Source organism: Pristiophorus japonicus, chromosome 14 (assembly GCF_044704955.1).
Source record: "Pristiophorus japonicus isolate sPriJap1 chromosome 14, sPriJap1.hap1, whole genome shotgun sequence".
NCBI classification, from domain to species: Eukaryota; Metazoa; Chordata; class Chondrichthyes; family Pristiophoridae; genus Pristiophorus; species Pristiophorus japonicus.
In genome coordinates, this window is record NC_091990.1 from 105,929,549 (window position 1) to 105,954,870 (window position 25,322).

A 25,322-nucleotide genomic window follows, 5' to 3' on the forward strand; every position below is an offset into this window, starting at 1 on the left:
AACTGGGCTGTTCCCTTGCTCCCTTTATCGCAGTCTTTCAGTGAGTTTGTGCTTGGCATCTCTGATCAAATCATTCCACGCAACAGGAGTGCTTTGCAACCAAAACCCGCTATTGAAATATTATAGTGGGGTATCGGGGAGTGGAGTATCGGGGGGAGTGGGGTATCGGGGGGAGTGGGGTATCGGTGGGTGGCATATCCGGGGGTGTGTGGGGAATTGGGAAGTGTGGTATCGGGGGAGTGGGGTATCAGGGAGTGGGGCATCAGGAAGTGGGGTATCGGGGGAGTGGGGTATCAGGGCGAGTGGGTGTGAGCAAGAGTGAGCGATGGGTGTAAGCGGGAGTCAGCGATGGGTGTGAGTGGGAGTCAGCGCTGGGTGTAAGCACGTGTGAGCAGTAATGAGCGATGGGTGTGAGCGGGAGTGAGCGCTGCGTGTGAGCAGGAGTGAGCGTTGGATGTGACTGATGGGTGTGAGCAGGACTGAGCAATGGGTGTGAGCAGGAGTGAGCATGGGTGTGAACGAGAGTGAGTGCTGGGTGTGAGCGCTGGATGTGAGCTGGAGTGAGCGATGGGTGTGAGTGCTGGGTGTGAGCAGCAGTGGGCACTGGGTGTGAGCAGGAGTGAACGATAGGTGTGAGCGGAAATGAGCGATGGGTGTGAGCAGGAGTGAGCGATGGGTGTGAGCAGGAGTGAGCGATGGATGTGAGCAGGAGTGAGTTCTGGATGTGAGTGCTGGGTGTAAGCAAGAGTGAACGATGGGTGTGAGCACGAGTGAGCAATGAGTGTGAGCAGGAGTGCACGATGGGTGTGAGCGCTGGGTGTGAGCGCTGAGTGTGAGCAGGAGTGAGCAATGGGTGTGAGCAGGGGTGAGCACTAGGCTTGAGTGATGGGTGTGAGCAGGATTGCTGGCTATGAGCGATGGGTGTGAGTAGGAGTGAGCGAGGGGTGTTAACAGGAGTGGGCAATGGGTGTGAGCAGGAGTGAGCAATGGGTGTGAGTGGGAGTGAGCGCTAGGTGTGAGCAGGAATGAGCATTGGATCTGAGCAGGAGTGAGCGCTGGTTGTGAGCAGTAGTGAGTGATGGGTGTGAGCAGTAATGAGCGATGGGTGTGAGCGGGAGTGAGCGCTGAGTGTGAGCAGGAGTGAGCGATGGGTGTGAGCAGGAGTGAGCGATGGGCGTGAGTGATGGGTGTGTACAGGAGTGAGCGCTGGTTGTGAGCAGTAGTGAGCAATGGGTGTTAGCGGGAGTGAGCGATGGGTGTGAGCGGGAGTGAGCGATGGGTGTGAGCAGGAGTGAGCGCTGGGTGTGAGCAGGAGTGAGCGCTGGGTGTGAGCAGGATTAATTGATGGGTGTGAGCAATGGATGTGAACGATGGGTGTGAGCAGAAGTGAGCGCTGGGTCTGAGCAGGAATGAGCGATGGGTGTGAGCTGGAGTGAGCGCTGAGTGTGAGCGCTGTGTGTGAGCGGGTATGAGCAACGGGTGTGAGCACTGGGAGTGAGCGTCGGGTGTGAGCGGGTATGAGCGAGGAGTGTGAGCGCGGGGTGTGAGCGGGAGTGAATTGTATCCACTTCAGGACCGGGCAGAAGGAGCAGATTGGTGTAAATAAATCATTCAGATGTTATCGATGGTTAATCAGTTCCAGAGCTTCCGAACTCCAGTGGTAAAAATAAAGCTATTATACTAATAGGGCTTGAGTTATTAGATTTAATGACAGGCTTAATGTTGCATCATTGAATTAATAATTAGAAGGATTCGCTGGAGAATACAGTCATCAATCAAGTCAAAATATAAGTAGAGTTATTGATTCCAGATATGAATTGTTTCTCGCTGTCATTGGACTGTTTATTCTCAGGGGGCGCGATGGGGGTTGCTAAGATGGCCATAATTAATGGGTGTGTCGGCAATGTTTCCTCTAAAATTGCGTTGTTGTGCGCAGCCAGTTTTTTCAAAGCACGTAACCTTTAAATGTTTGAGTGGCTGCACAGTGGAGGTATTTGAGAGCTTGTGAGAAGCCTGCGTGGTACTGTTGAGACTACTGCGGCCCTGCGCACACTCGCAGCTTAGAGGGGACAATGGTTTTTGGCAGGAATGTGAAAGGGTTAATTAGCTCACCCCACTAGCCCAATCAATTAGGCACAAAGTTGTTCCAAATAACACAGGGTAGAGGGGGATTGCGATGGGGACTTCCCATTGGATCCTGACCTCACTGAGCTATTTTTTATTCGTTCATGGGATGTGGGCATCGCTGGCAAGGCCAGCATTTATTGCCCATCCCTAAGTGCCCTTGAGAAGGTGGTGGTGAGCCGCCTTCTGGAACCGCTGCTGTACCACATAGTTTGACCTCAACGCCACTTTCCCGCCGATCCCCATATCCTGCGATTCCTCTAGAGTCCAAAAATCCTATCAATCCCAGCCTTAAATATATTCATCGACTGAGCCTCCACAGTCCTCTGGGGCAGATAATTCCAAAGATTCACCACCCTCTGAGTGAAGAAATTTCTCCTCATCTCAGTCTTAAATGGCCGACCCCTTATCCTGAGACTGTGCCCCCTGGTTCTAAACACTCGAGCCAGGGGAAACAACCTCATAGCATCTAACCTGTCAATCCACCCTCAGAATATTATGAGGCCGAAATTGTCCTCCACCCGAAATGGGGCGCACCGACCGATTTTTAAGTGTTCTGCCCGCCCCAATTCATGGGGCGGACAATCCGGCGATTTTCAGCACTTTGTTTCTTGTTTCCGGTCGGAACGGTGTTGGTGTCGGGAGACGGGGTGGAAGTGGGGGTAAGTCGGAGCAGTGTTGGTGCCGGGAGAGGGGCGGAAGTGGAGGCGGGTCAGAGTGGCCTTCGGGAGACGGGGTGGAAGTGGGGGCGAGTCGGAACAGCCATCGCTCCAAGTCATTGGCCCCTCAGTTAAAGGGGAGGGCCATTGCGAACTCTGCAGCCACGTTAGTGATGCTGACTGGGCCACCAGGGAGGGTTTCAGCCGGGCCAGTGCCCTGGCACCCAAGCCTGGCTGTTGGCAGCCCAGCTGAACCTGTGGGCGTAATTGTCGGGCCAACCTGGCAGTCGGCCGTCAGTAGAATATAAAATGGAGTCACCGGCAGCGTCACCTCCCCTTTAAGGGCGGGCGGGCGCCCAGCCACACACAGCTCCCCGCCGGGGAAAGTTGCCGGGGGCACCGACCGGTGGTGGTGCCACTCTCACAGGGCAATTCTGCACGGGGGTCGGAAAGGGGGTCTCCACCGGTCGGCGTGGGGTCGGCACGTGTCCGAAAGCGGTAGCACGGGTGGTGCGGAAACACGTTCCCACCGCTCCGGGCCCGGGGTCAACATAGGACGGGGCGGCCCATCCGTCCTCCCCGGGTCTGTGAGGCCCCTCCGCTCCATTCCTGCCTCTTCAAGGCGGCAATGGAGCTTTGGAGGCGGGGGGAATATCGGCCCCTATATCTTTCAATGAGATCCCCTCTCATTCTTCTAAACTCAGACAGTATAGGTGCAATTTACTCAATCTCTCCTCATAGGACAACCTTCACATCCCAGGAATCAAGCGAGGGAACCTATGTTGCACTGCCTCGAAGGCAAATATATCTCTCCTCACATAAGGAGACTAAAACTGTGCACAGTACTCCAGGTATGATCTCACCAAAGCCCTGTACAATTATACTCCAACTCCTCCTTGCAATAAAGGCCAATATGCCATTTGCCTTCCCAATCGCTTGCTGTACCTGCCCGCTAACTCTCTGTTACCTCAATCTCTCTGAATACAAATATTTAATAGTGTCACACCATTTAAAAAATAACCTATTTTTCTAATCCTCCCACCAAAGTGAATAAGCTCACCATGAGCATCGCCGTGTGCTCTGCCGTATCTGATTGATGCTAATCCGCCAAGATTACTATTCTCCGCTCATCTCCAAGTCAAAGATGAAGCCTGACATTATATTCCACTTAATTCCAATCAAATGAACTGGCAGCAAGCTTTGTGGGCTGTTATTTAACAAGACAGGGACTCCGCACCACATCTCCCCCCGCCTCCGTCCCCCCCACCATTCCAAGCCCCCGTGTCTTACCTTCCTTTCTTTGTCCCGGTTGGGTGAGGGAGGAGGTTTCTCCCCTGCCGGAGCCGAAATCACAACCGTTGTTCCGGCGCAGTTTGCAGCGGGTGTATCTGAACCTAGTGGAAGAATCATTAGCATGTTTACACTGGACGATGCGGTTCACATCAGATCTCTCGTCACACCCTCACTTTACACTCTCTCCCATTCGAAGGTATTTAAGAAAGAAATACTGAAAGACTTGCATTTATATAGCGTCTTTCACAACCTCAGGACGCCTCAAAGCGCTTCACAGCCAATGAGTGCAGATATTGTTGTAATGTGGGAAATGCAGCAGCCAGCCTTTGCACAGCAAGATCCCACAAACAGCAATGTGATAATGACCAGATATTCTGTTTTTCAGTGATGTTGGTTGAGGGATAAATATTGGCCCAGATTACCAGGAATAACTCCCCTGCTCTTCTTCGTAATAGTGCCATGGGATCTTTTACAACCCCTTGAGAGAAAAGACAGGGCCTCGGTTTCACGTTTCATCTGAAAAACGGCACCCCCGACAATGCAGCTCTCCCTCAATACCGCACTGGAGTATCAGCCTAGATTTTGTGTTGAAATCCCCGGAGTGGGCCTTGAACCCACAACCTTCTGACTCTGAGGCGAGAGTGCACCCCACTGAGCCACGGCTGACATCTACAGGAGGGACAACTACATCTCCTTCTTTACGGAGCAGGTGAAGCAGGGCAAGAGGGAAGCAAGGCTCCCAATGTCCAAGGGGCGACAGACTGCAGACACATCTGGGCGCGCTTGAATTTCTGTGTTTGTACCTCCTCTCATATACAGAGACGTCCGCTGAATATTGAATAGCAATCAAAATGATTCATCCAGGGGAATTTTCAGAAGTTACACACAATGTCTGCTGCAGTTCTGAGCAAACAGTCCAAGAACAGTTTTACACTTCAGGGCTCAACATCGATTCAGATCATAACCACTGCCCCCATTTCTCAGACAGTAGCTGGTGATGATTCTGCCATTCCTATTTACAGCTCTTCCAGACCGATCTTTTGTTTCTTAACTTGTCCCATTACCGTCTCCTTCCCTTACACCAGCATCCCTTTTGTCTCTCTAATCTCTCCTGCCTTCCACCCAATCACAGACCTTCCCTTTTGTTTTTTCCTCTCCTCTCCCCTTGTGCTTGCTTAAAAACCTGTTACATCGTTAACTTTTTCCATTCTGTTTCACCCTGCGCAAGTGCTGCCTGACCGGTTGAGTATTCCCAGCATTTTTTGTACTAATGTCAGTGCTGCTCTGATGGGCGGCCTCTGTACAGTGAGCTGAGCCCAGTTGTCATTGATGGGTCACGGTAATAGATCTCACTGCCCCTGGGCTCAGGAGATCAGTCAGGGTCTCTGCTGGTTGCCGCTGGGAAGGACGTGTGGGAATGTTTTGGCGAGGACAGAATTGGGATGGACTGTGACGCTGCCCCCCATGGCCGGACAGCCCGCAGACACTCGCAGTCTTGGCCCGCGTATGGGGACGGGTCGTGGTGCAGTATGAGTCGGCGAGAGAAGGGTGGGGGCGGGGACTGAAAATATAAACAGGAATGGGATGTCTGATAATTGCGCAGTTTGCTTGGTATGCTTGGGCAGGCCATGCCACACACAAGGCTCCCAAAGCACGCGCTCTATTCAGAACTCCTGCACAGCAAACGAGCCCCAGGTGGGCAGAGGAAACGTTTCAAGGACATCCTCAAAGCCTTCTTCATAAAGTGCAACATCTTCACCGACACCTGGGAATCCCTGGCCAAAGACTACCCTCAGTGGAGGAAGAGCATCTGGGAGGGCACTGAGCACCTCGAGCCTCGTCGCTGAGAGCATGAAGAAACCAAACGCAGGCAGCGGAAGGAGCGTGCGGCAAACTAGACTCTCCACCCACCCTTTCCTTCAACCACTGTCTGTCCCACCTGAAACAGAGACTGTAATTCTTGTATTGGACTGTTCAGTCACCTGAGAACTCACTTTTGGAGTGGAAGCAAGTCTTCCTCGATTTTGAGGGACTGCCTATGATGATGATGCTTGGTAGGACCACACCTGGAGTACTGCGTACAGTTTTGGTCTCCATATTTAAGGAGGGATATACTTGCATTGGAGGCAGCTCAGACAAGGTTCACTAGGTTGATTCCGGACATAAGGGGGTTGACTTATGAGGAAAGGTTGAGGAGGTTGAGCCTCTACTCATTGGAGTTTAGAAGAATTAGAGGTGATCTTATTGAAACATATAAGATACTGAGGGGGCTCGACAGGGTAGATGCAGAGGATGTTTCCCCTCGTGGGGGAATCTAGAACTAGGGGACATAGTTTCAGAATAGGGGGTCGCCCATTTAAAACGGAAATGAGGAGGAATTTCTTCTCTGAGGTTCGTGAATCTTTGGAACTCTCTACCCCAGAGAGATGTGGAGGCTGGGTCATTGAATATATTTAAGGTGGAAAGAGACAGATTTTTGAAAGATAAGGGAGTCAAGGGTTATGGGGAGCGGGCAGGGAAGTGGAGTTGAGGCCAAGATCAGATCAGCCATGATCTTATTGAATGGCGGAGCAGGTTCGAGAGGCCAAAAGGCCTTTTCCTGCTCCTATTCCTTATGTAATTTAGAAAGACATGGATTAATCCAGGATTTTTTAAGGGAAGGTCGTATCTGACTAACTTGATTGACTACGGACCAAGAGCTGGAAAGTGGGATTAGGATAGATAGCTCTTTTTTGGCCGGCACAGACACGATGGGCCAAATGGCCTCCTTCCGTCCTGTAAATGTCTATGATTCTATGATATGGCAGGCAGCACTGGATCCCTCGGTCCCAAGAAATGAATCTATAATTCAAAACACATTCCTCCGACGCTGAACACCTACCTATCTGAGGCTGTACTGTCACAGAGTTACTCCTGGAGGGGCTCGGGGAAGCTATCGGAGTTCGTGTTGGAGTCAGTGCTGCAATTAATAAAAGGAAACATGTCATACAGAAACACCGAGGGCAAGGATAATAATTCGCCACTCAAGTGCTCGCTGCAGAAATCAGAAACAGATATCTATTAACACTTAGAAGAGTAGGCCATTTGGCCCCTCGAGCCTGCTCCGCCATTCAGTGAGATCATGGCTGATCTGCCAGGATCTGATTGAATGGTGGAACAGGCTCGAGGGGCTGAATGGCCTCCTCCATTCCTAGGTTTACAACACTGGAGAGAAATCAGAGAGAGACTGCGAGTTGACTTTTGACATAATTCCCACCTTCACGCTAAGCTCCACCCTTCGCCTAATGTTGCTGGGATTCTACTCCATGCTGCTAAGAAAGACTTGCATTTATATAGCGCCTTTCACAGCATCATGATGTCCCAAAGCGCTTTACAGCCAATGACGTACTTTTGAAGTCTAATCACTGTTGTAATGCAGGGGCAGCCAATTTGTGCACAGCAAACTCCCACAACAGCAATGTAATAACGGCCAGATAATCTGTTTTTAGTGATGTTAGCTGAGGGATGAATATTGGCCAGGACACTAGAGATAACTCCCCTGCTCTTCTTCCAAATAGTGGCATGGAATCTTTTACATCCACCAGAGAGGGCCGACAACAGCTTGGTTTCACGTCTCATCTGAAAGATGGCCCCTCTGACAGTGCAGTACTCCTTCAGTAATGCTCCTCTGACAGTGCTTCGCTCCCTCAGTACTGCCTCCCCGAAAGTGCCGCACTCCCTCAGCACTGCCCCTCTGCCAGTGCAGTGCTCCCTCGTAAGTATTCCTCCCACAGTTCAGCGCTGCCTTGCTATTGCCCCCCCGACAGTGCAGCGCTCCCTCAGTACTACCTCTCTGACAGTGCAGCACTCCCTCAGTACTGCCCCTCTGACAGTGCAGCGCTGTCTCAGTATTGCCCCTCTGACAGTGCAACGCTCCCTCAGCACTGCCCTTCCGACAGTGCAACGCTACCTCAGCACTGCCCCTCTGATAGTGCAGCACTCCCTCTGCACTGCACTGGAGTGTCAGCCTGGATTTTGGGCCCAAGTCTCTGGAATGGGGCTTGAACCCATGACCTTGTGACTCATAGAAGAGAGAGCTACCCACTGATGACACTTTTGGCTTGTTTTCTCTAATGCTCTCGCAGTCGGTCTCCCTGCTGCCAACCTCCAGAGACAGATCTCATTCAGCGATCCACTGCTGGGACTGCAGCTATGCAAAGCACCACTGCATCCCTGGGTCGCAGGACATGAACCTCAACATCCTTATCCTCATGTTCAAATCCTCCACACCTCAGCAACCTCCTTTAACTTACAAACCTTACACACTGACATTCGATTACTTAATTCCCTGTAGCTGCCCTGGGAGTGTTTGATAGGACACTGTAGAGGGAGCTTTACTCTGTATCTAACCAGTGCTGTACCTGCCCTGGGAGCGTTTGATGGGACAGTATAGAGGGAGCTTTACTCTGTATCTAACCGGTGCTGTACCTGCCCTGGGAGCGTTTGATGGGATACTGTAGAGGGAGCTTTACTCTGTATCAAACCGGTGCTGTAACTGCCTTGGGAGCGTTTGATAGGACAGTGTAGAGGGAGCTTTACTCTGTATCTAACTGATGTTGTACCTGCCCTGGGAGCGTTTGATGGGACAGTATAGAGGGAGCTTTACTCTGTATCTAACCCCGTGCTGTACCTGCCCTGGAGTGGTGATGGGACAGTGTAGAGGGAGCTTTACTCTGTATCTAACCCCGTGCTGTACCTGCCCTGGAGTGGTGATGGGACAGTGTAGAGGGAGCGTTAGTGTGTGAACCTGAAGAAGCCGGGAACGGTGAATTCAGTAATTTTCTGCGGCTATGAACTGCTCGGTTTACCTGGCGGCGAATCGGAAGTGCTGTTTCTGGAACGACGGCAACGACGCATGAGAAACTTCTCGCTGAGCTTCTTCGCTTCCCCCAGGAGCTCGGCATTTTTCTTCTTATCTTCGTCCGAAAGCTCCACGTCCGGCAACTCGTCATTCACCAGATCATAAACATGGCCGTTTCCATCTAACGGCAAGGAACATCAATCAGCAAGGTCACCTCACCCAACCTCAACCTCAACCTCACTCAACCTCACTCTCAATCTCACTCAACCTCAATCGCACTCAACCTCAACCGCACGCAATCTCAACCGCACTCAACCGCAACCTCAACCTCACTCAACCTCACTCAACCTCAACCTCACTCAACCTCAGCCTCACTCAACCTCAACCTCACTCATCCTCAAACCGCACTCAACCTCAACCGCACTCAACAGCAGCCTCGTTCAACCTCAACCTCACTCAACCTTAGCCTCACTCAACCTCGACCTCATTCAGCCTCAATCAACCTCACTCAACCTCAACCTCACTCAACCACAACCACAACCTCAGCCTCAACATCACTCAACCTCAACCTCACTCAATCTCAACCTCACTCAACCACAACCACAACCTCAGCCTCAACATCACTCAACCTCACTCAATCTCAACCTCACTCAACCACAACCTCACTCAATCTCAACATCATTCAACCTCAGCCTCACTCAACCACAACCTCACTCAACCTCAACCTCACTCAACCTTACTCAACCACTACCTCAACCTCACTCAACCTCAACATCACTCAACCACAACCTCATCCTCACTCAACCGCAACCTCACTCAACCTCAGTCAACCACAACCTCAACCTCACTCAATCTTAGCCTCACTCAACCTCAGCCTCACTCAAACAAAATATTATTCAACCACAACCTCACTCAACCTCAACCTCAACATTGATAAGGTGCCATACAAGAGGTGCCACAAAACCAGGGCTCTTGGGATTAGGGGTAATATACTAGCATGGATTGAGGATTGGTTAATGGACAGAAGACAGAGAGTAGGAATAAACAGTTTATTTTCGGGTTGGCAGGCTGTAACTAGTGGGGTACCGCAAGGATCAGTGCTGGGGCCTCAGCTTTTCACAATCTATATCAATATCCTAGATGAAGGGACCGAGTGCAATGTATCCAAGTTTGCTGAGATACAAAGCTAGCTGGGAAAGTAAGCTGCGCGGAGGACACGAAGAGATATAGACAAGTTACGTGAGTGGGCAAGAATGTGGCAGATAGAATATAACATGATGTTATCCACTTTTGTAGAAAAAATAGAAAGGCAGAGTATTTTTTAAATGGTGAGAGATTGGGAAATGTTGTTGGAATGTTGGCCTTCATTGCGAGAGGGATGGAGTACAAAAGCAGGGAGGTCCTGCTGCAACTGTACAGGGTATTGGTGAGGCCACACCTGGAGTACTGCGTGCAGTTATGGTCACCTTACTTAAGGAAGGATATACTAGCTTTGGAGGGGGTACAGAGACGATTCACTAGGCTGATTCCGGAGATGAGGGGGTTACCTTATGATGATAGATTGAGTAGACTGGGTCTTTACTCGTTGGAGTTCAGAAGGATGAATGGTGATCTTATAGAAACATTTAAAATAATGAAAGGGATAGACAAGATAGAGGCAGAGATGTTGTTTCCACTGGTCGGGGAGACTAGAACTAGGGGGCACAGCCTCAAAATACGGGGAGGCCAATTTAAAACTGATTTGAGAAGGAATTTCTTCTCCCAGAGGGTTGTGAATCTGTGGAATTCTCTGCCCAAGGAAACAGTTGAGGCTAGCTCATTGAATGTATTCAAATCACAGATAGATTTTTAACCAATAAGGGAATTAAGGGTTATTGGGAGCGGGCGGGTTAAGTGGAGCTGAGTCCACGGCCAGATCAGCCATGATCTTGTTGAATGGCGGAGCAGGCTCGAGGGGCTAGATGGTCTACTCCTGTTCCTAATTCTTATGTTCTTATGTTATGTTGTTCAGAGGGACCTGGGTGTCCTTGTACACGGATCACTGGAAGTTAACATGCACGTAGAGCAAGCAATTAGGAAAGCAAATGGTATGTTGACCTTTATTACAAAAGGGAGTATAAGAGTATAGGACCCTGGTGAGACCGCACCTGGAGTATTGTGTACAGTTTTGGTCTCTTACCTAAGGAAGGATATACTTGCCATGGAGGGAGTGCAACAAAGGTTCACCAGACTGATTCCTGGGATGGGTAGATTGTCCTATGAGGAGAGATTGAGTAGACTAGGCCTATTTTCTCTAGAGTCTCGAAGAACAAGAGGTGATCTAATTGAAACATACAAAATTATTACAGGGCTTGACATGGTAGATGCAGGGAGGATGTCAAGAACCAGGGGTTACAGTCTCAGGCCATTTAGGACTGAAATGAGGAGAAATTTCTTCACTCAGAGGGTTGTGAATCTTTGGAATTCTCTACCCCAGAGGGCGGTGGAAGCTCAGTCTTTGAGTATATTCAAGACAGAGATCGATAGATTTTTGGACACTAAGGGAATCAAGGGATAAGGGGATAGTGCAGGAAAGTGGAGTTGAGGTAGAAGATCAGCCATGATCTTATTGAATGGTGGAGCAGGCTCGAGACAGCCAGAGAGCTAGAAAGAAACTGAGAGAGGCAGAGAAAGTGGCGAGATAGAGGAAGAGTCAGACAGATAGAGGAGGGATGGAGAAAGAGGAAGAGGCAGAGAGAGGAGAGATAGACAGATAGAGGAGACGTAGAGAAAGATCTGGTCTCCAGTCATCCTGGTTAATCCTTACCACTTGACCAAGACCGAGCTCTGTCAAGCCCGTGTGGTGGCTGATGTGCAACGATCACTACAAGTTAAAAAAATCCATGCACAGGCATCTTCCACCCTTCAATATGTAGTCTGGGATCTGGAATATTAGGTCCTTCATTGAAACACCTGTGAACTTATCCCTTTTTGGTGTGGAAGCAAGTCATCCTCGATACGAGGGACCATCTAAGAAGAAAGAAGAGAAAGAGAGAGACAGAGAGTCAGACAGAGAGAGAGAGAGAGACAGAGAGTCAGACAGAGAGAGAGAGAGAGAGAGAGACAGAGACCGAGAGAGAGGGTGAAGAAACAGAGAGATACAGTGAGAGTCAGAGAGACCTGCTGCATCAACATGATAAATCGAGACAGAAGAATGAAGTGTAGCATTAAGAAGTGCAGACAATGAGGAAGATATGAAGTTAGTCTGAGATCTCGTTACTGCTCAATACTTTACCAACAGACGTCAGAGAACTTGTAGAGGACAAGGAAGTTCTCGAGTTCCTGCTCGACCGTCTCTGAGTGGGACTGTGGGATCTGCAGAGACCAACCACAGCAGTTTTAGATGTAAATAAAAACCAAATGAATTCACGCTGCATAAATTTAATGGGACGATGTTACCCATCGAAAGCTGCGGAAAGAATAGGCAAAGACCGGGGGCTGTGGAATAAGCACTGGGGGAATAAACCGATCCATCTCGGTTTAACGTCTCATCTGAAAGACGGCACCTCCGAGAGTGCAGCGCCCCCTCAATACTGCCCCTCCGACAGTGCAGCGCTCCCTCAGTACTGTCCCTCCGACAGTGCAGCGCTCCCTCAGTACTGCCCCTCCGACAGTGCGGCGCTCCCTCTGTACTGCCCTCCGACAGTGCGGCGCTCCCTCAGTACTGCCCCTCCAACAATGTGGTGCTCCCTCAGTACTGCCCCTCCGACAATACGGCGCTCCCTCAGTACTGCCCCTCCGACAGTGCAGCCCTTCCTCTGTACTGCCCCTCTGACAGTGCAGCGCTCTCTCAGTACTGCCCCTCTGACAGTGCAGCGCTCCCTCAGTACTGCCCCTCCAACAGTGCAGCGCTCCCTCAGTACTGCCCGTCTGACAGTGCTGCGCTCCCTCAGTACTGCCCCTTCAACAGTGCAGCACTCCCTCAGCACTGCATTGGGAGCGTTGGCCTAGATTTTGTGCTCAAGTCTCCGGATGGGACTCGAACCCACGACCTTCTGACTCAGTGGCAAGAGAGCTATAATGAGGGGGAGCTTGGGTTGGGCATTGAATCATGGCCAGTACTACTTGTACTGGGACTGAACATGAATCGTTGCCTTCAGGGGAGGAGAGGGAGAAACAAACGCGCCGTTGATTCCTGCGGAGTCTCTTGCAATTGTCCAGCGCTTACGCCAGTTCTCCGTGGTTTCCCGCAGATCTTCCAGTGGTGGATCTGAGAATCTCTGCTGCTGTCCAGCCCCAGGGTACTCACCTTATCTGTGTCGTTTGGTCAAAGTCCCTGTCTGAAGAGCCGCTGACCTCTGGAAGGACTATCGCTGGCATCGCACTCACCTGCAATCAGATTTTATACATGTTATATCTTCAGTACAACTCACAAACACACACAAGCCTTAAAATGGCAGAACATGCAGGAACTCTAGTCAAGTGACCTGTTCCCTCTTTATTTGTACACAGCACTGGCTGCAGTGCCACAGTAGTCCACAGGTGGCACTATATATATTACAATACACAGATAACTCACCTTTACAGAATGATAAGATTAACCCTCCCACCCCCGCTTCCACAACCCCAACATCAGCATATACCCAAACAAAGTCTCTGCAAATGTTGGAATTATATTTATTATTCATGTCCCAGGAGAGTTATTCCCAATCGTCCTTTCAGACCGATAAAACAATGTAAAGTTTAGCCTGTTCAGTTCCAGCGATCACTGCCCGTCCTAGATGCTACAACTCACCAGTTCCCTTCAATAAACACTGCTCTGCCAAACATGGATGTGAAAAAGAAAGACTTGTATTTCTATAGCGCCATTCACCACCTCAGGACGTCCTAAATCATTTTACAGCCAATTAATTACTATTCGAAGTCACTGTTGTATTGTAGGGAAATGCGGCAGTCAATTTGCGCACAGCAAGCTCCCACAAACAGCAATATGATAATGATCAGATCATCTGTTTTAGTGATGTTGATTGAGGGATTAGTAATGGCCCCAGGACACTAGGGAGAACTCCAATGCTCTCCTTCAAGACAGTGCCCTACGATCTTTTACGTCTGCCTGAGAGAGCAGACGGGACCTCAGTTAAATGTCTCTTCTAAAAGATGGCATCTCCGACAGAGCAGCACTCCCTCTGTACTGCCCCTCCGCAGTGCAGTGCTCCCTCAGTACTGCCCCTCCGACAGTGCAGCACTCCCTCAGCAATACACTGGAGGGTCAGCCTGGATCTTTGTGCTCAAATCCCTGGAGTGGATGTGGTTGAACCCACAACCTTCTGACTCAGAGGCTACCCACTGAGCCACAGCTGACTCTTGGACTCTTGGTCCCTGTCTGGTTTTGCAGGATTACGGCTGATGTCATTGTTCTAAAAATTTCTCTGCAATAAGATGTTACTTATTTTTTATTAAGACACAATGTCAGAATGTGAGGAAAGACGGTGATGGATGTTTGTACAATCAGATTGGAGTGAATGTGCCCTTGTTCGAGGGAGCTTATATCTTGTTCTGGAACAGATGGAGACCAGATCCCTCTCAATTTTATCAGGTTACAAGTAAAACCACACTGCTCGCCTGTGATAGTTCCCTGTATCACATCCATCCAATATGTTCTCGCCTTTGCAATCAAGTCATAGAATAATACAGTGCAGAATGAGGCTGTAAGGTATGTATCTGTGAGGATGCTCACAGGCTTAGCCTGTCACGTGATGTTCACAAGACTCAATAAAAGTTGGGTTCAGAGGATCCACGATGAGACAGGTGGTTGTGAGCCTGGTGGATGAACTGGTAATGTTTGGTGTGATTGTTAAACCTTTTTGCTAATAAACCAACCAAAAGAACCCATGAAGCAAATACATGATAGAGACCATTCGGCCCCTCGAGCCTGTGCCGGCTCTTTGAAAGAGCGATCCAATCAGTCCCACTCCCCCCTGCACTTTCCTCAGAGCCCTGCAAGTTTTAATTTAAGAAGAAAGTTTAAGAAGACGAAAGCACAAAGGGTGCTGACTTGGTGACTCTTCACCTTTCCCAAAACACAAAGTTCTGCGATGACAGACTCTCCCTAACGGCACAGACAGTTCACACTCATCGCTCATTGGCTCGCTATCTCTTTGGATTGCAAATGAAATCTCCGGTCCTGTCGCTGCCTCCGAGAAGCTTGGCCTAAGGCCAAGCATTTTTCTCCCTCTCAATGACTGCAAGCTCTCCAGCGAGACTCCTCTATTGGCTCAGCTACAGGAAAGAGCTTGATATTTAATCTCACGATCAGCTTTAGCCTTTAACTTCACTCTCATGTTTCGGGATTTCGGCCTCCTTTTGCCACAAAAGCATTTATATTAGTGCATTATTATTAAGTTAAGTTTTTACAGAGTCAACCGTGGCTCAGTAGGTAGCACACTTGCCTCGGACTCAGAAGGTGGTGGGTTCCACTCCAGAAAATTGAGCACAAAAATCTAGGTTAACATTCCCAGTGCAGTACTGAGGGGACACTGTCGGAGGGGCAGTACTGAGGGAGTGCTGCACTGTCAGAGGGGCAGTACTGAGGGAGTGCTGCGCTGTCGGAATGGCAGTACTGAGGGAGCGCCGCACTGTCGGAGGGGCAGTACTGAGGGAGCGTTGCACTGTTGGAGGCGCAGTACTGAGGGACTGCTGCACTGTCAGAGGGGCAGTACTGAGGGAGCGCTGCGCTGTTGGAGGGGCAGTACTGAGGGAGTGCTGCATTGTTGGAGGGGCAGTACTGAGGGAGCACTGCACTGTCGGAGAGGCAGTACTGAGGGAGTGCTGCACTGTCAGAGGGGCAGTACTGAAGGAGCGCCGCACTGTCGGAGGGGCAGTACTGAGGGAGTGCTGCACCGTCAGAGGGGCAGTACTGAGGGAGCGCTGCGCTGTCGGAGGGGCAGTACTGAGGGAGCACTGTACTGTCGGAGGGGCAGTACTGAGGGAGCGCTGCACTGTCGGAGGTGTCGACTTTCGGATGAGATGCTAAACTGTCAGGTGGGTGTAAAAGATCCCATGGCACTATTTCGAAGAAGAGCAGGGGAGTTATTCCCGGTGCCCTGGCCAATATTTATCCCTCAATCAACATTACAAAAACAGATTATCTGGTCATTATCACATTGCTGTTTGTGGGAGATTGCTGTGCGCAAGTTGGCTGCTGCCATTCCTACATTACAACAGTGACTACACTTCAAAAGTACTTCATTGGCTGTAAAACGCTTTGAGACATCCAGTGGTCATGAAAGGCACTGTATAATTTCAAGTCTTTCTTTCTTTCTTACTGTTTGCTAAATAAATCCATTTTCCCTGATTCACACTGACTCCTTCCTGCTCTTTTTAACTGTGGCAGCGTACATTACAACTTTGTCTGCTTAGTGCTTGACGTTAGCGCCTGGGGGATTGCATGCGAATTTCCCTGCTGGTTTAGCGTTGACGCTAACGCTTACCGCCTGGGTCTCTCGTGCCTTGCAGATCGTGACGTCATAAAGTGCGCAGCGCCCCGTTACCGCCCCGGATGTGAAATTGCCCCCCGCCCCCTGCTGTATCGCCGGGCGTCAACAACGGCAGCAAGAGGCGGCGTTGTGAACTCGGGCGGCCGCTTGGGGAGTGCTAATTAAAGGGAGTGGTTTTAAGGTAGGCCAACCTATATTATTTGCACCAGTCTGGTGCCTGTGCAATGTTTTTCATGTTTCACTGCTGCGCGATGTCCAAGCCCTCCGCTCTCCGAGTGTTTGGGGCTGTAATGGCCATCGCGCAGGTCGCCTGGCAACGCAGAGCTGCCGGCAACTATCTTGTGCTCCATTACTGGCCCTTCCCTTTCAGTGAGGGAAGCAGCCTCTGAGGCCGTTAGCATTACACTGCACATTGCTCAAAGCTCTGCCGCTACCTCCCCGCTCTCGCACTTTAGCACCGCAAGAGAAGTGGTTAGCGCTTGATTTACTGCCAATGCTGAATTTCCCAGCAGGAGCGAATCATTAGCGCCTGGTGCTACTTTTTCTACTTTTCAAAAGTGGAACTTCTAGCCCCCTGAGGGAGTGCTGCACTGTCAGAGGTGCCGTCTTTCAGATGAGAAGTTAAACCGAAGCCCCATCTGCCCCCTCGGGTGGATGTAAAAGATCGCACACCCATTATTTCGAAGACGTGCAGGGGAGTCCTCCCCGGTTTTCTGGCCAATATTTATCCCTCCATTAACATTACTAAAAATAGATTATCTGGTTATTATCACATTGCTGTTGTAGGAGCTTGCTGTGCGCAAATTGGCTGCCGCGTTTCACACATTACAATAGTGACTACACTCCAAAATAAGTATTTTCTTGGCTGTGAAGCACTTTGGGATGTCCTGAGGTTGTGAAAAGCGCTGTAGAAATGAAAGGTCTTTCTTTAAAGGAAAGGAATTGTGGCTGCCTCTTCACCAGCGCATATCTATAAAAGGATCAGAATGATTTAAGACATCCTAATGTCGGGCTTGCAACAAGATAAACATCAATGTTTTGCACTGAGTATGTACTCATTCACTAATCTCCCCTTTCAGAACTGCCACACACAATGTTGATCCTTATTCACTGATGACGCTTTAGAACGTCAAGAGGACTATCTGCACAATATTCATAGGCCAGTTTCCTGAGTCATGCTTGATTGACATATTTACCCTAAATCTAGGAAGTCTGCATGCAGTAATGCTGCAAGATTCTGGTGTAAACAAATCCTGGTTGCTCGAACTTGTTCAAAAAAGGGTGTAAGGATAAACCCAGCAATTACAGGCCGGTCAGTTTAACCTCAGTAGTGGGCAAGCTTTTAGAAATGATGATCAAGAGACAAAATTAACAGTCACTTGGATATCGGTGGATTAATTAAGGAAAGCCAGCACATGTTAAATCATGTTTAACCAACTTGATCGAGTTTCTTGATGAGGTAACAGAGAGGGTTGATGAGGGCAATGCGGTTGATGTGATGTACATGGATTTCCAAAAGGCGTTCAACAAAGTGCCACATAATAGGCTTGCCAGCAAAGTTGAAGCCCCTGGAATAAAAGGGACAGTGGCAGCATGGATACGGAATTGGCTAAATGACAGGAAATAGAGAGTAGTGGTGAACGGTTGTTTATCGGAGGAAGGTACACAGTGGTGTTCCCCAGGGGTCGGTACTGGGACCACTGCTTTTCTTGATGTATATTAATGACTTAGACTTGGGTGTACAGGACACAATTTCAAAATTTGCAGATGACACCAAACTTGGAAGTATAGTGAACAGTGAGGAGGAGAGTGATAGACTTCAAGAGGACATAGACAGGCTGGTGGAATGGGCGGACATGTGGCAGATGAAATTTAACGCAGAAAAGTGTGAAGTGATAGATTTTGGTAGGAAGAACGAGGAGAGGCAATATAAACTAAAGGGGGTGCAGGAACAGAGAGACCTGGGAGTATATGTGCACATATCAGGGCAGGTTGAGAAAGCGGTTAAAAAAGCTTTTGGGATCCTGGGCTTCATAAATAGAGCCATAGAGTACAAAAGTGTGGAAGTTTTGATGAACCTGTATAAAACACTGGTTCAGCCTCAACTGGAGTATTGTGTCCAATTCTGGGCACCGTACTTTAGGAAGGATGTGAAGGCCTTCGAGAGGGTGCAGAAAAGATTTACGAGAATGGTTCCAGGGATGAGGGACTTCAGTTACGTGGATAGACTGGAGAGGCTGGGGTTGTTCTCCTTGGAGCAGAAAAGGTTGAGAAGAGATTTGATCGAGGTGTTCAAGATCATGAGGGGTCTGGACAGAGTAGATAGAGGGAAACTGTTCCCATTGGCAGAAGGGTGGAGAACCAGAGGACACAGATTTAAGGCGATTGACAGAGAACAAAAGGCAATATGGGGAAAAACTTTTTTATGCAGTGAGTGGTTAGGATCTGGAATGCACTGCCTGAGAGGGTGGTGGAGGCAGACTCAATCGTGGATTTCAAAAGGGATAAGTACCTGAAGGATAAAAATTTGCAGGGCTACAGGGAAAGGACGGGGGATTGGGACTAGCTGAAGTGCTCTTGCAGAGAGCTAATGCAGGCTCAGCAGGTTGAATAACCTCCTTCTGTGCTGTAACCATTCTATTCTAACACTGCTTTTAATGTCCCTGGTCTGGCATTTTGTTAAATTTATTCTCAGATTGTGGGTGTCGCTGGCAAGGCCGGCATCTATTGCCCATCCCTAATTACCCTTGAGAAGGTGGTGGTGAGCCGCCTTCTTGAACCGCTGCAGTCCGTGTGGTGAAGGTGCTCCCACAGTGCTGTTAGGGAGGGAGTTCCAGGATTGTGACCCAGCGACGATGAAGGAACGACTGATATATTTCCAAGTCAGGATGGTGTGTGACTTGGAGGGGAACGTGGAGGTGATGGTGTTCCCATGCTCCTGCTGCCCTTGTCCTTCTAGGTGGTAGTGGTCGCAGGTTTGGGAGGTGCTGCCGAAGGAGCCTTGGCTGCAGTACATCTTGTAGATGCTGCACACTGCAGCCACAGTGCGCTTGTGGTGGAGGGAGTGAATGTTTAAGTTGGTGAATGGGCTGCCAATCAAGCGGGCTTCTTTCTCCTGGATGGTGTTGAGCTTCGTGAGTGTTGTTGGAGCTGCACTCATCCAGGCCAGTAGAAAATTAACAGCCTTAACTGGCTGTTAAACTCAGCGCATATTTACCGTCTTTTTTTCAAAGAGTTTCTCAGTGCCCGCTGGGTTATGGTCGGGACTGCTTGGTCGATGAGTAATTGTCAGAGCAAGTGCGCAGTTTAGATATGGTTTTGTTGAACTTGGACACACACTGATCAGATATGGAACCGATAAACCGACTTTCAATGATAAATGGTATCCGCCCATGTACATCAGCTAGATGTGGTCAACCAGGGCTCGAGGAAGGAAACATCTTTAAAATGTGTATGTGGTAGAAAAGGGTAAAAATTTTAACACTGAAGTCATACAAACTCTAACTGAGTGTCAGTCTTAGCTCACTGGGAGCGTTCACAGCTCTGAGTCACAGAGTGGTGGGTTTAAGTCCTGCTCCAAAGAGTGAGCACAAAAATTCAGCCTGACACTCCCAGTGCAGTACTGAGGTAATGCTGAAGCGTTGGAGGGGCAGTACTGAGGGAGCACTGCACTGTCTGAGGGGAAGTACTGAGGGAGCGCCACCCTGTCGGAGGAGCAGTACTGAGGGAGCGCCACCCTGTCGGAGGAGCAGTACTGAGGGAGCGCCACACTGTCTGAGGGGCAGTACTGAGGGAGCGCCGCACTGTTGGAGGAGTAGTACTGAGGGAGCGCCGTACTGTTGGAGGGGCAGTACTGAGAGAGCGCTGCACTGTCGGAGGGGCAGTACTGAGGGAATGCTGCACTGTCTGAGGGGCAGTACTGAGGAAGCGCCGCACTGTCGGAGGGACAGTACTGAGGGAGCGCCACACTGTCGGAGGGGCAGTACTGAGGGAGCACTGCACTGTCGGAGGGACAGTACTGAGGGAGCGCCACACTATCGTAGGGGCAGTACTGAGCGAACGCTGCACTGTCGGAGGGGCAGTACTGACGGAGCGCTGCACTGTCATCGGGGCAATACTGAGAGAGCGCCGCACTGTCGTAGGAGTAGTACTGAGGAAGCGCCGCATTGTCGGAGGGGCCGTACTGAGGGTGTGCTGCACCGTTGGAGGGGCAGTAATAAGGGAGCGCTGCACTATTGGAGGGGCAGTACTGAGGGAGCGCTGCACTGTCGGAGGAACAGTACTGAGGGAGCGCCGCACTGTCGTGGGGCAGTACTGAGAGATCGCTGCACTGTCGTAGGAACAGTACTGAGGAAGCGCCGCACTGTCAGAAAGGCCGTACTGAGGGAGTGCTGCATCATTGGAGAGGCAGTACTGAGGGAGAGCTGCACTGTCGGAGGGTCAGTCCTGAGGGAGTGCCGCACTGTCGGAGGTGCCGTGTTTTGGATGAGACGTTTAATCAAAGCTCTTTCAGGTGGACGAAAAACATCCCACGGCACTATTTTGAAGAAGAGCAGGAAAGTTCTCCCCAGTGTCCTGCGGCCAATATTTGTCCCTCAACCAACATCACCAGGTTATCTGGTCATTATCACATTGCTGTTTGTGGGAGCTTGCTGTGCGCAATTTGGCTGCCGCGTTTCCCACATTACGACAGTCACTGCACTTCAAAAATACTTCATCTCTGTATTCTATGTAAACTTGTATATACCTTGTGTAGCCACCAGAGGGTTCATCCCCTGGAGTCCCAAGGGATCCCACAATCCCTTGGGAGCACCTGTACTTAAGGAGGCTTCACAGGCTGGAGAGGCACTTTGGAGACCTGCAATAAAAGACTAAGGTCACACTTTACGTTGAGCTCACAGTATCCAGTCAGACTCTTTATTCATACATAACAAGTGGCGATGAGATACAGATGACGAACCCAATGATGCAGAGAACAATGGGTATCCTGGAGAAATTTTCAGAGGGAGATGATTGGGAAACCTTCATGAAGCGACTCCACCAATACTTCGTGGCCAACGAGCTGGAAGGAGCGATTCTCCTCACCGTCTGCGGGGCACCAAAGTGTGGCCTCATGAAAAATCTGCTTGCTCCAGCGAAATCCACAGAGAAATTGTACGATGATTTGTGCACACTGGTCCGGGAGCATCTGAACCCAAAGGAAAACATTCTGATGGCGAGGTATCGGTTCTACACTTACAAAAGGTCTGAAGGCCAGGAAGTGGCGAGTTATGTCGCCGAGCTGAGAAACCTTGCAGGACATTGCGAATTTGAAGGACATTTGGAGCACATGCTCAGAGACTTCTTCTTACTTGGCATTGGCCATGAAGTGATACTTCGCAAACTTTTGACTGTAGAGACCCCAACCTTGAGTAAAGCCATAGCGTTCATTGCCATGAGTGACAATACTAAGCAAATCTCTCAGCACACGAGTGCTGTTACAAGTACTGTGAACAAAGTGATGTTGTTTTCAAATCGCAACGTACAGGGCAGGCCCCACATGCCTGCAGCTGCACGTCCGCAGATGTCTCAGAGTCCACCATTAAGGGTGATGAACGCAAGGCCATTAACACCTTGTTGGCGTTACGAGGGTGATCATTGTTTCCATTCATGCCACTTCAAAGGGTATGTTTGCAAGGGCTGTGGAACAATGGGACACCTCCAACGTATGTGCAGGTGAACTTCAAAACCTACTAATCCTGCAAACCACCATGTTGCAGAGGAGGACAAATCCACGGCGGATCATGACAAACCAGAGTCTCAGACCGAGGAGGCAGAGGTACATGAGTTGCACACATTTACCACAGCGTTTCCCCCGATAATGCTGAAGGTTGAATTAAATGGGCTCCTGGTGTCAATGGAGCAGGACACGGGCGTGAGCCAGTCCATTATGAGCAAAAAGACTTTCGATATATTGTGGTGCAGCAAGGCCTCAAGGCCAGTCCTGACTCCCATTCACATGAAACTGAGAACTTATATAAAGGAACTGATTCCCGTAATCGGCAGTGCTACTGTAAAGGTCTTCTACGATGGAGCGGGGCACAAGCTACCACTCTGGGTGGTACCGGGCGATGGTCCCACGCTGCTCGGCAGGAGCTGGCTGGGAAAGATACGCTGGAACTGGGACGACGTCCGAGCACTATCGTCTGTTGATGACACTTCGTGTGCCCAGATCTTAAACAAGTTCCCCTCGCTGTTCGAACCAGACATCGGGAAGTTCCAAGGAGCAAAAATGCAGATCCACCTAATTCCGGGGACGTGATCCATCCATCACAAAGAGAGAGCAGTACCGGACATGATGAGAGAAAGGATGGAGATCGAGCTGGACCGGCTGCAACGAGAGGGCATCATTTCGCCGATCGAATTCAATGAGTGGGCCAGTCCAATTATTCCAGTCCTCAAGGGAAACGGCACTGTCAGAATCTGTGTGATTACAAAGTAACTATTAATCATTTCTCCCTGCAGGACCAATACCCACTACTAAAGGCTGACAACCTTTTTGCGATGCTGTCGGGAAGAAAGACGTTCACGAAGCTGGCCTTGACTTCAGCCTACATGACGCAGGAGCTGGAGGAATCATCGAAGGGCCTCACCTGCATCAACACACACAAAGGTCTCTTCAATTACAACAGATGCCCATTTGAGATTCGATCAGCCGCAGCGATATTCCAGAGAAATATGGAAAGCTGACTGACGTCGGTCCTGCGCACGGTGGTCTTCCAGGACGACATCTTGGTTACAGGTCTGGACACAGTTGAGCATCTGCAGAACCTGGAGGAGGTTCTTAGTCGATTCAACCGCGTGGGGCTCAGGTTAAAACGCTCGAAGTGCGTTTTCCTGGCACTTGAAGTAGAGTTCCTGGAGAGACGAATCGCGGTGGACGGCATCAGGTCCATTGATTTGAAGACGGAGACAATCGAGAATGCACCGAGGCCACAGATCGTGACAGAGCTGCGGTCGTTTCTAGCACTCCTGAACTACTTTAGTAACTGGATCTCAGCACACTGTTAGAACCACTGCACACATTACTGCGTAAAGGAGATGAATGGGTATGGGCAAAAGCCAAGAAAATGCCTTTGTAAAAGCGAGAAAATTGTTATGCTCAAACAAATTGCTTGTGTTGTATGATCCATGTAAGCGTTTGGTACTAGCATGTGATGCGTCGTCATACGGTGTCGGGTGTGTATTGCAACAAGCTAATGAATCTGGGAAATTGCAACCGGTTGCTTATGCATCCAGAAGTCTGTCTAAGGCTGAGAGAACCTACAACATGATTGAAAAAGCGTTAACGTGTGTTTATGGGGTAAAGAAAATTCATCAATATCTGTTCGGGCTCAAATTTGAATTGGAAACTGGCCACAAGCCACTGATAACCCTTTTTTCCGAAAGTAAGGGGATAAATACGAACGCATCGGCCCGCATCCATAGATGGACGCTCACATTGTCCGCATACACCACAGGCCCGGCACAGAAAACTGTGCCGATGCTCTCAGTAGGCTGCCACTGCCCACCACGGGAGTGTAAATGGCACAGCCCGCAGATTTAGTCATTGTAATGGAAGCATTCGAGAGTGAGCAATCACCTGTTACCACCCGACAGATTAGAACCTGGACGAGTCAGGACCCCTTATTATCCCTAGTAAAAAACTGTGTGCTTCACGGGAGCTGGCCCAGTGTCCCAGTGGAAATGCAGGAAGAGATAAAGCCGTACCAGCGGCGCAAAGATGAAATGTCCATACAGGCAGACTGCCTTCTGTGGGGCAATCGAGTAGTGGTCCCCAAGAAGGGCAGGGACACTTTCATCAGTGATCTCCACAGCACTCACCCAGGCATTGTAATGATGAAAGCACTAGCCAGATCCCACGTGTGGTGGCCCGATATCGATGCGGACTTAGAGTGCACAAATGTAACACATGCTCGCAGTTAAGCAATGCACCCAGGGAGGCGCCACTAAGTTTTATGATCTTGGCCCTCCAAACCGTGGTCCAGGATCCATGTCGACTATGCAGGCCCGTGTTTAGGTAAAATGTTCCTAGTGGTTGTAGATGCGTACTCCAAATGGATTGAATGTGAGATAATGTTGGCAAACATGTCCGCTGCCACCATTGAAAACCTGCGGGCCATGTTTGCCATGCATGGCCTGCCTGAGGTCCTTGTGAGCGACAACAGGCCATGTTTCACCAGTGCCCCGAGTTCAAAGAGTTCATGACCCGTAATGGGATCAAACATGTTACATCTGCCCCGTTCAAACCAGCATCCAATGGTCAGGCAGAGAGAGCAGTGCAAACCATCAAGCAGAGCTTGAAGAGGGAACTGAAGGCTCACTGCAGACTCACCTATCCCGAATCCTGCTTAGCTACCGCATGAGACCCCACTCGCTCACTGGGATTCCACCTGCTGAACTGCTCATGAAAAGGTCACTTAAGACAAGGCTCTCGTTAGTCCACCCTGATCTACATGAACAGGTAGAGAGCAGGCGGCTTCAAAAGTACATATCATGATAGCACAAATGTGTCACGGGAAATTGAAATCAATGATCCTGTATTTGTGTTGAACTATGGACAAGGCCCCAAGTGGCTTCCTGGCACTATTGTGGCCAAAGAGGGGAGCAGGGTGTTTCGGGTCAAACTTTCAAATGGATTCATTCACCACAAACATTTGAACCAAATCAAACTCAGAGTCACAACTATCCAGAGCAACCCACCTTGGACCCTACCTTTTTTGACCCCCCCCCAACATACACATCAGTGGCAACCGACACCGCGGTTGGTCACGAAGCAGAACCCATCACCCGCAGCAGCCCAGCAGGACTCACCACACCAGGCAGCCCAGCAAGGCCAGCTGCACAGCAGCCCAGCGAGGGCCCAACAAACAATTCACCAAAACCAGCATT

General features: G+C 49.9%; 1 protein-coding gene across 1 annotated transcript in view; it reads right to left on the reverse strand.

Annotated features, from left to right (window-relative positions):
• Positions 1 to 25,322, reverse strand: part of mrvi1 (murine retrovirus integration site 1 homolog) — a gene marked incomplete at its 5' end in the record, with an annotated part of 156,848 nt that overhangs the window by 72,962 nt on the left and 58,564 nt on the right. The window contains 5 exons of the mRNA XM_070899451.1: positions 4,074 to 4,177; positions 6,958 to 7,035; positions 8,924 to 9,097; positions 12,191 to 12,270; positions 13,205 to 13,284. Coding sequence (XP_070755552.1) covers positions 4,074 to 4,177; positions 6,958 to 7,035; positions 8,924 to 9,097; positions 12,191 to 12,270; positions 13,205 to 13,284 — 516 coding nt within the window. The remainder of the gene's footprint in view (positions 1 to 4,073; positions 4,178 to 6,957; positions 7,036 to 8,923; positions 9,098 to 12,190; positions 12,271 to 13,204; positions 13,285 to 25,322) is intronic.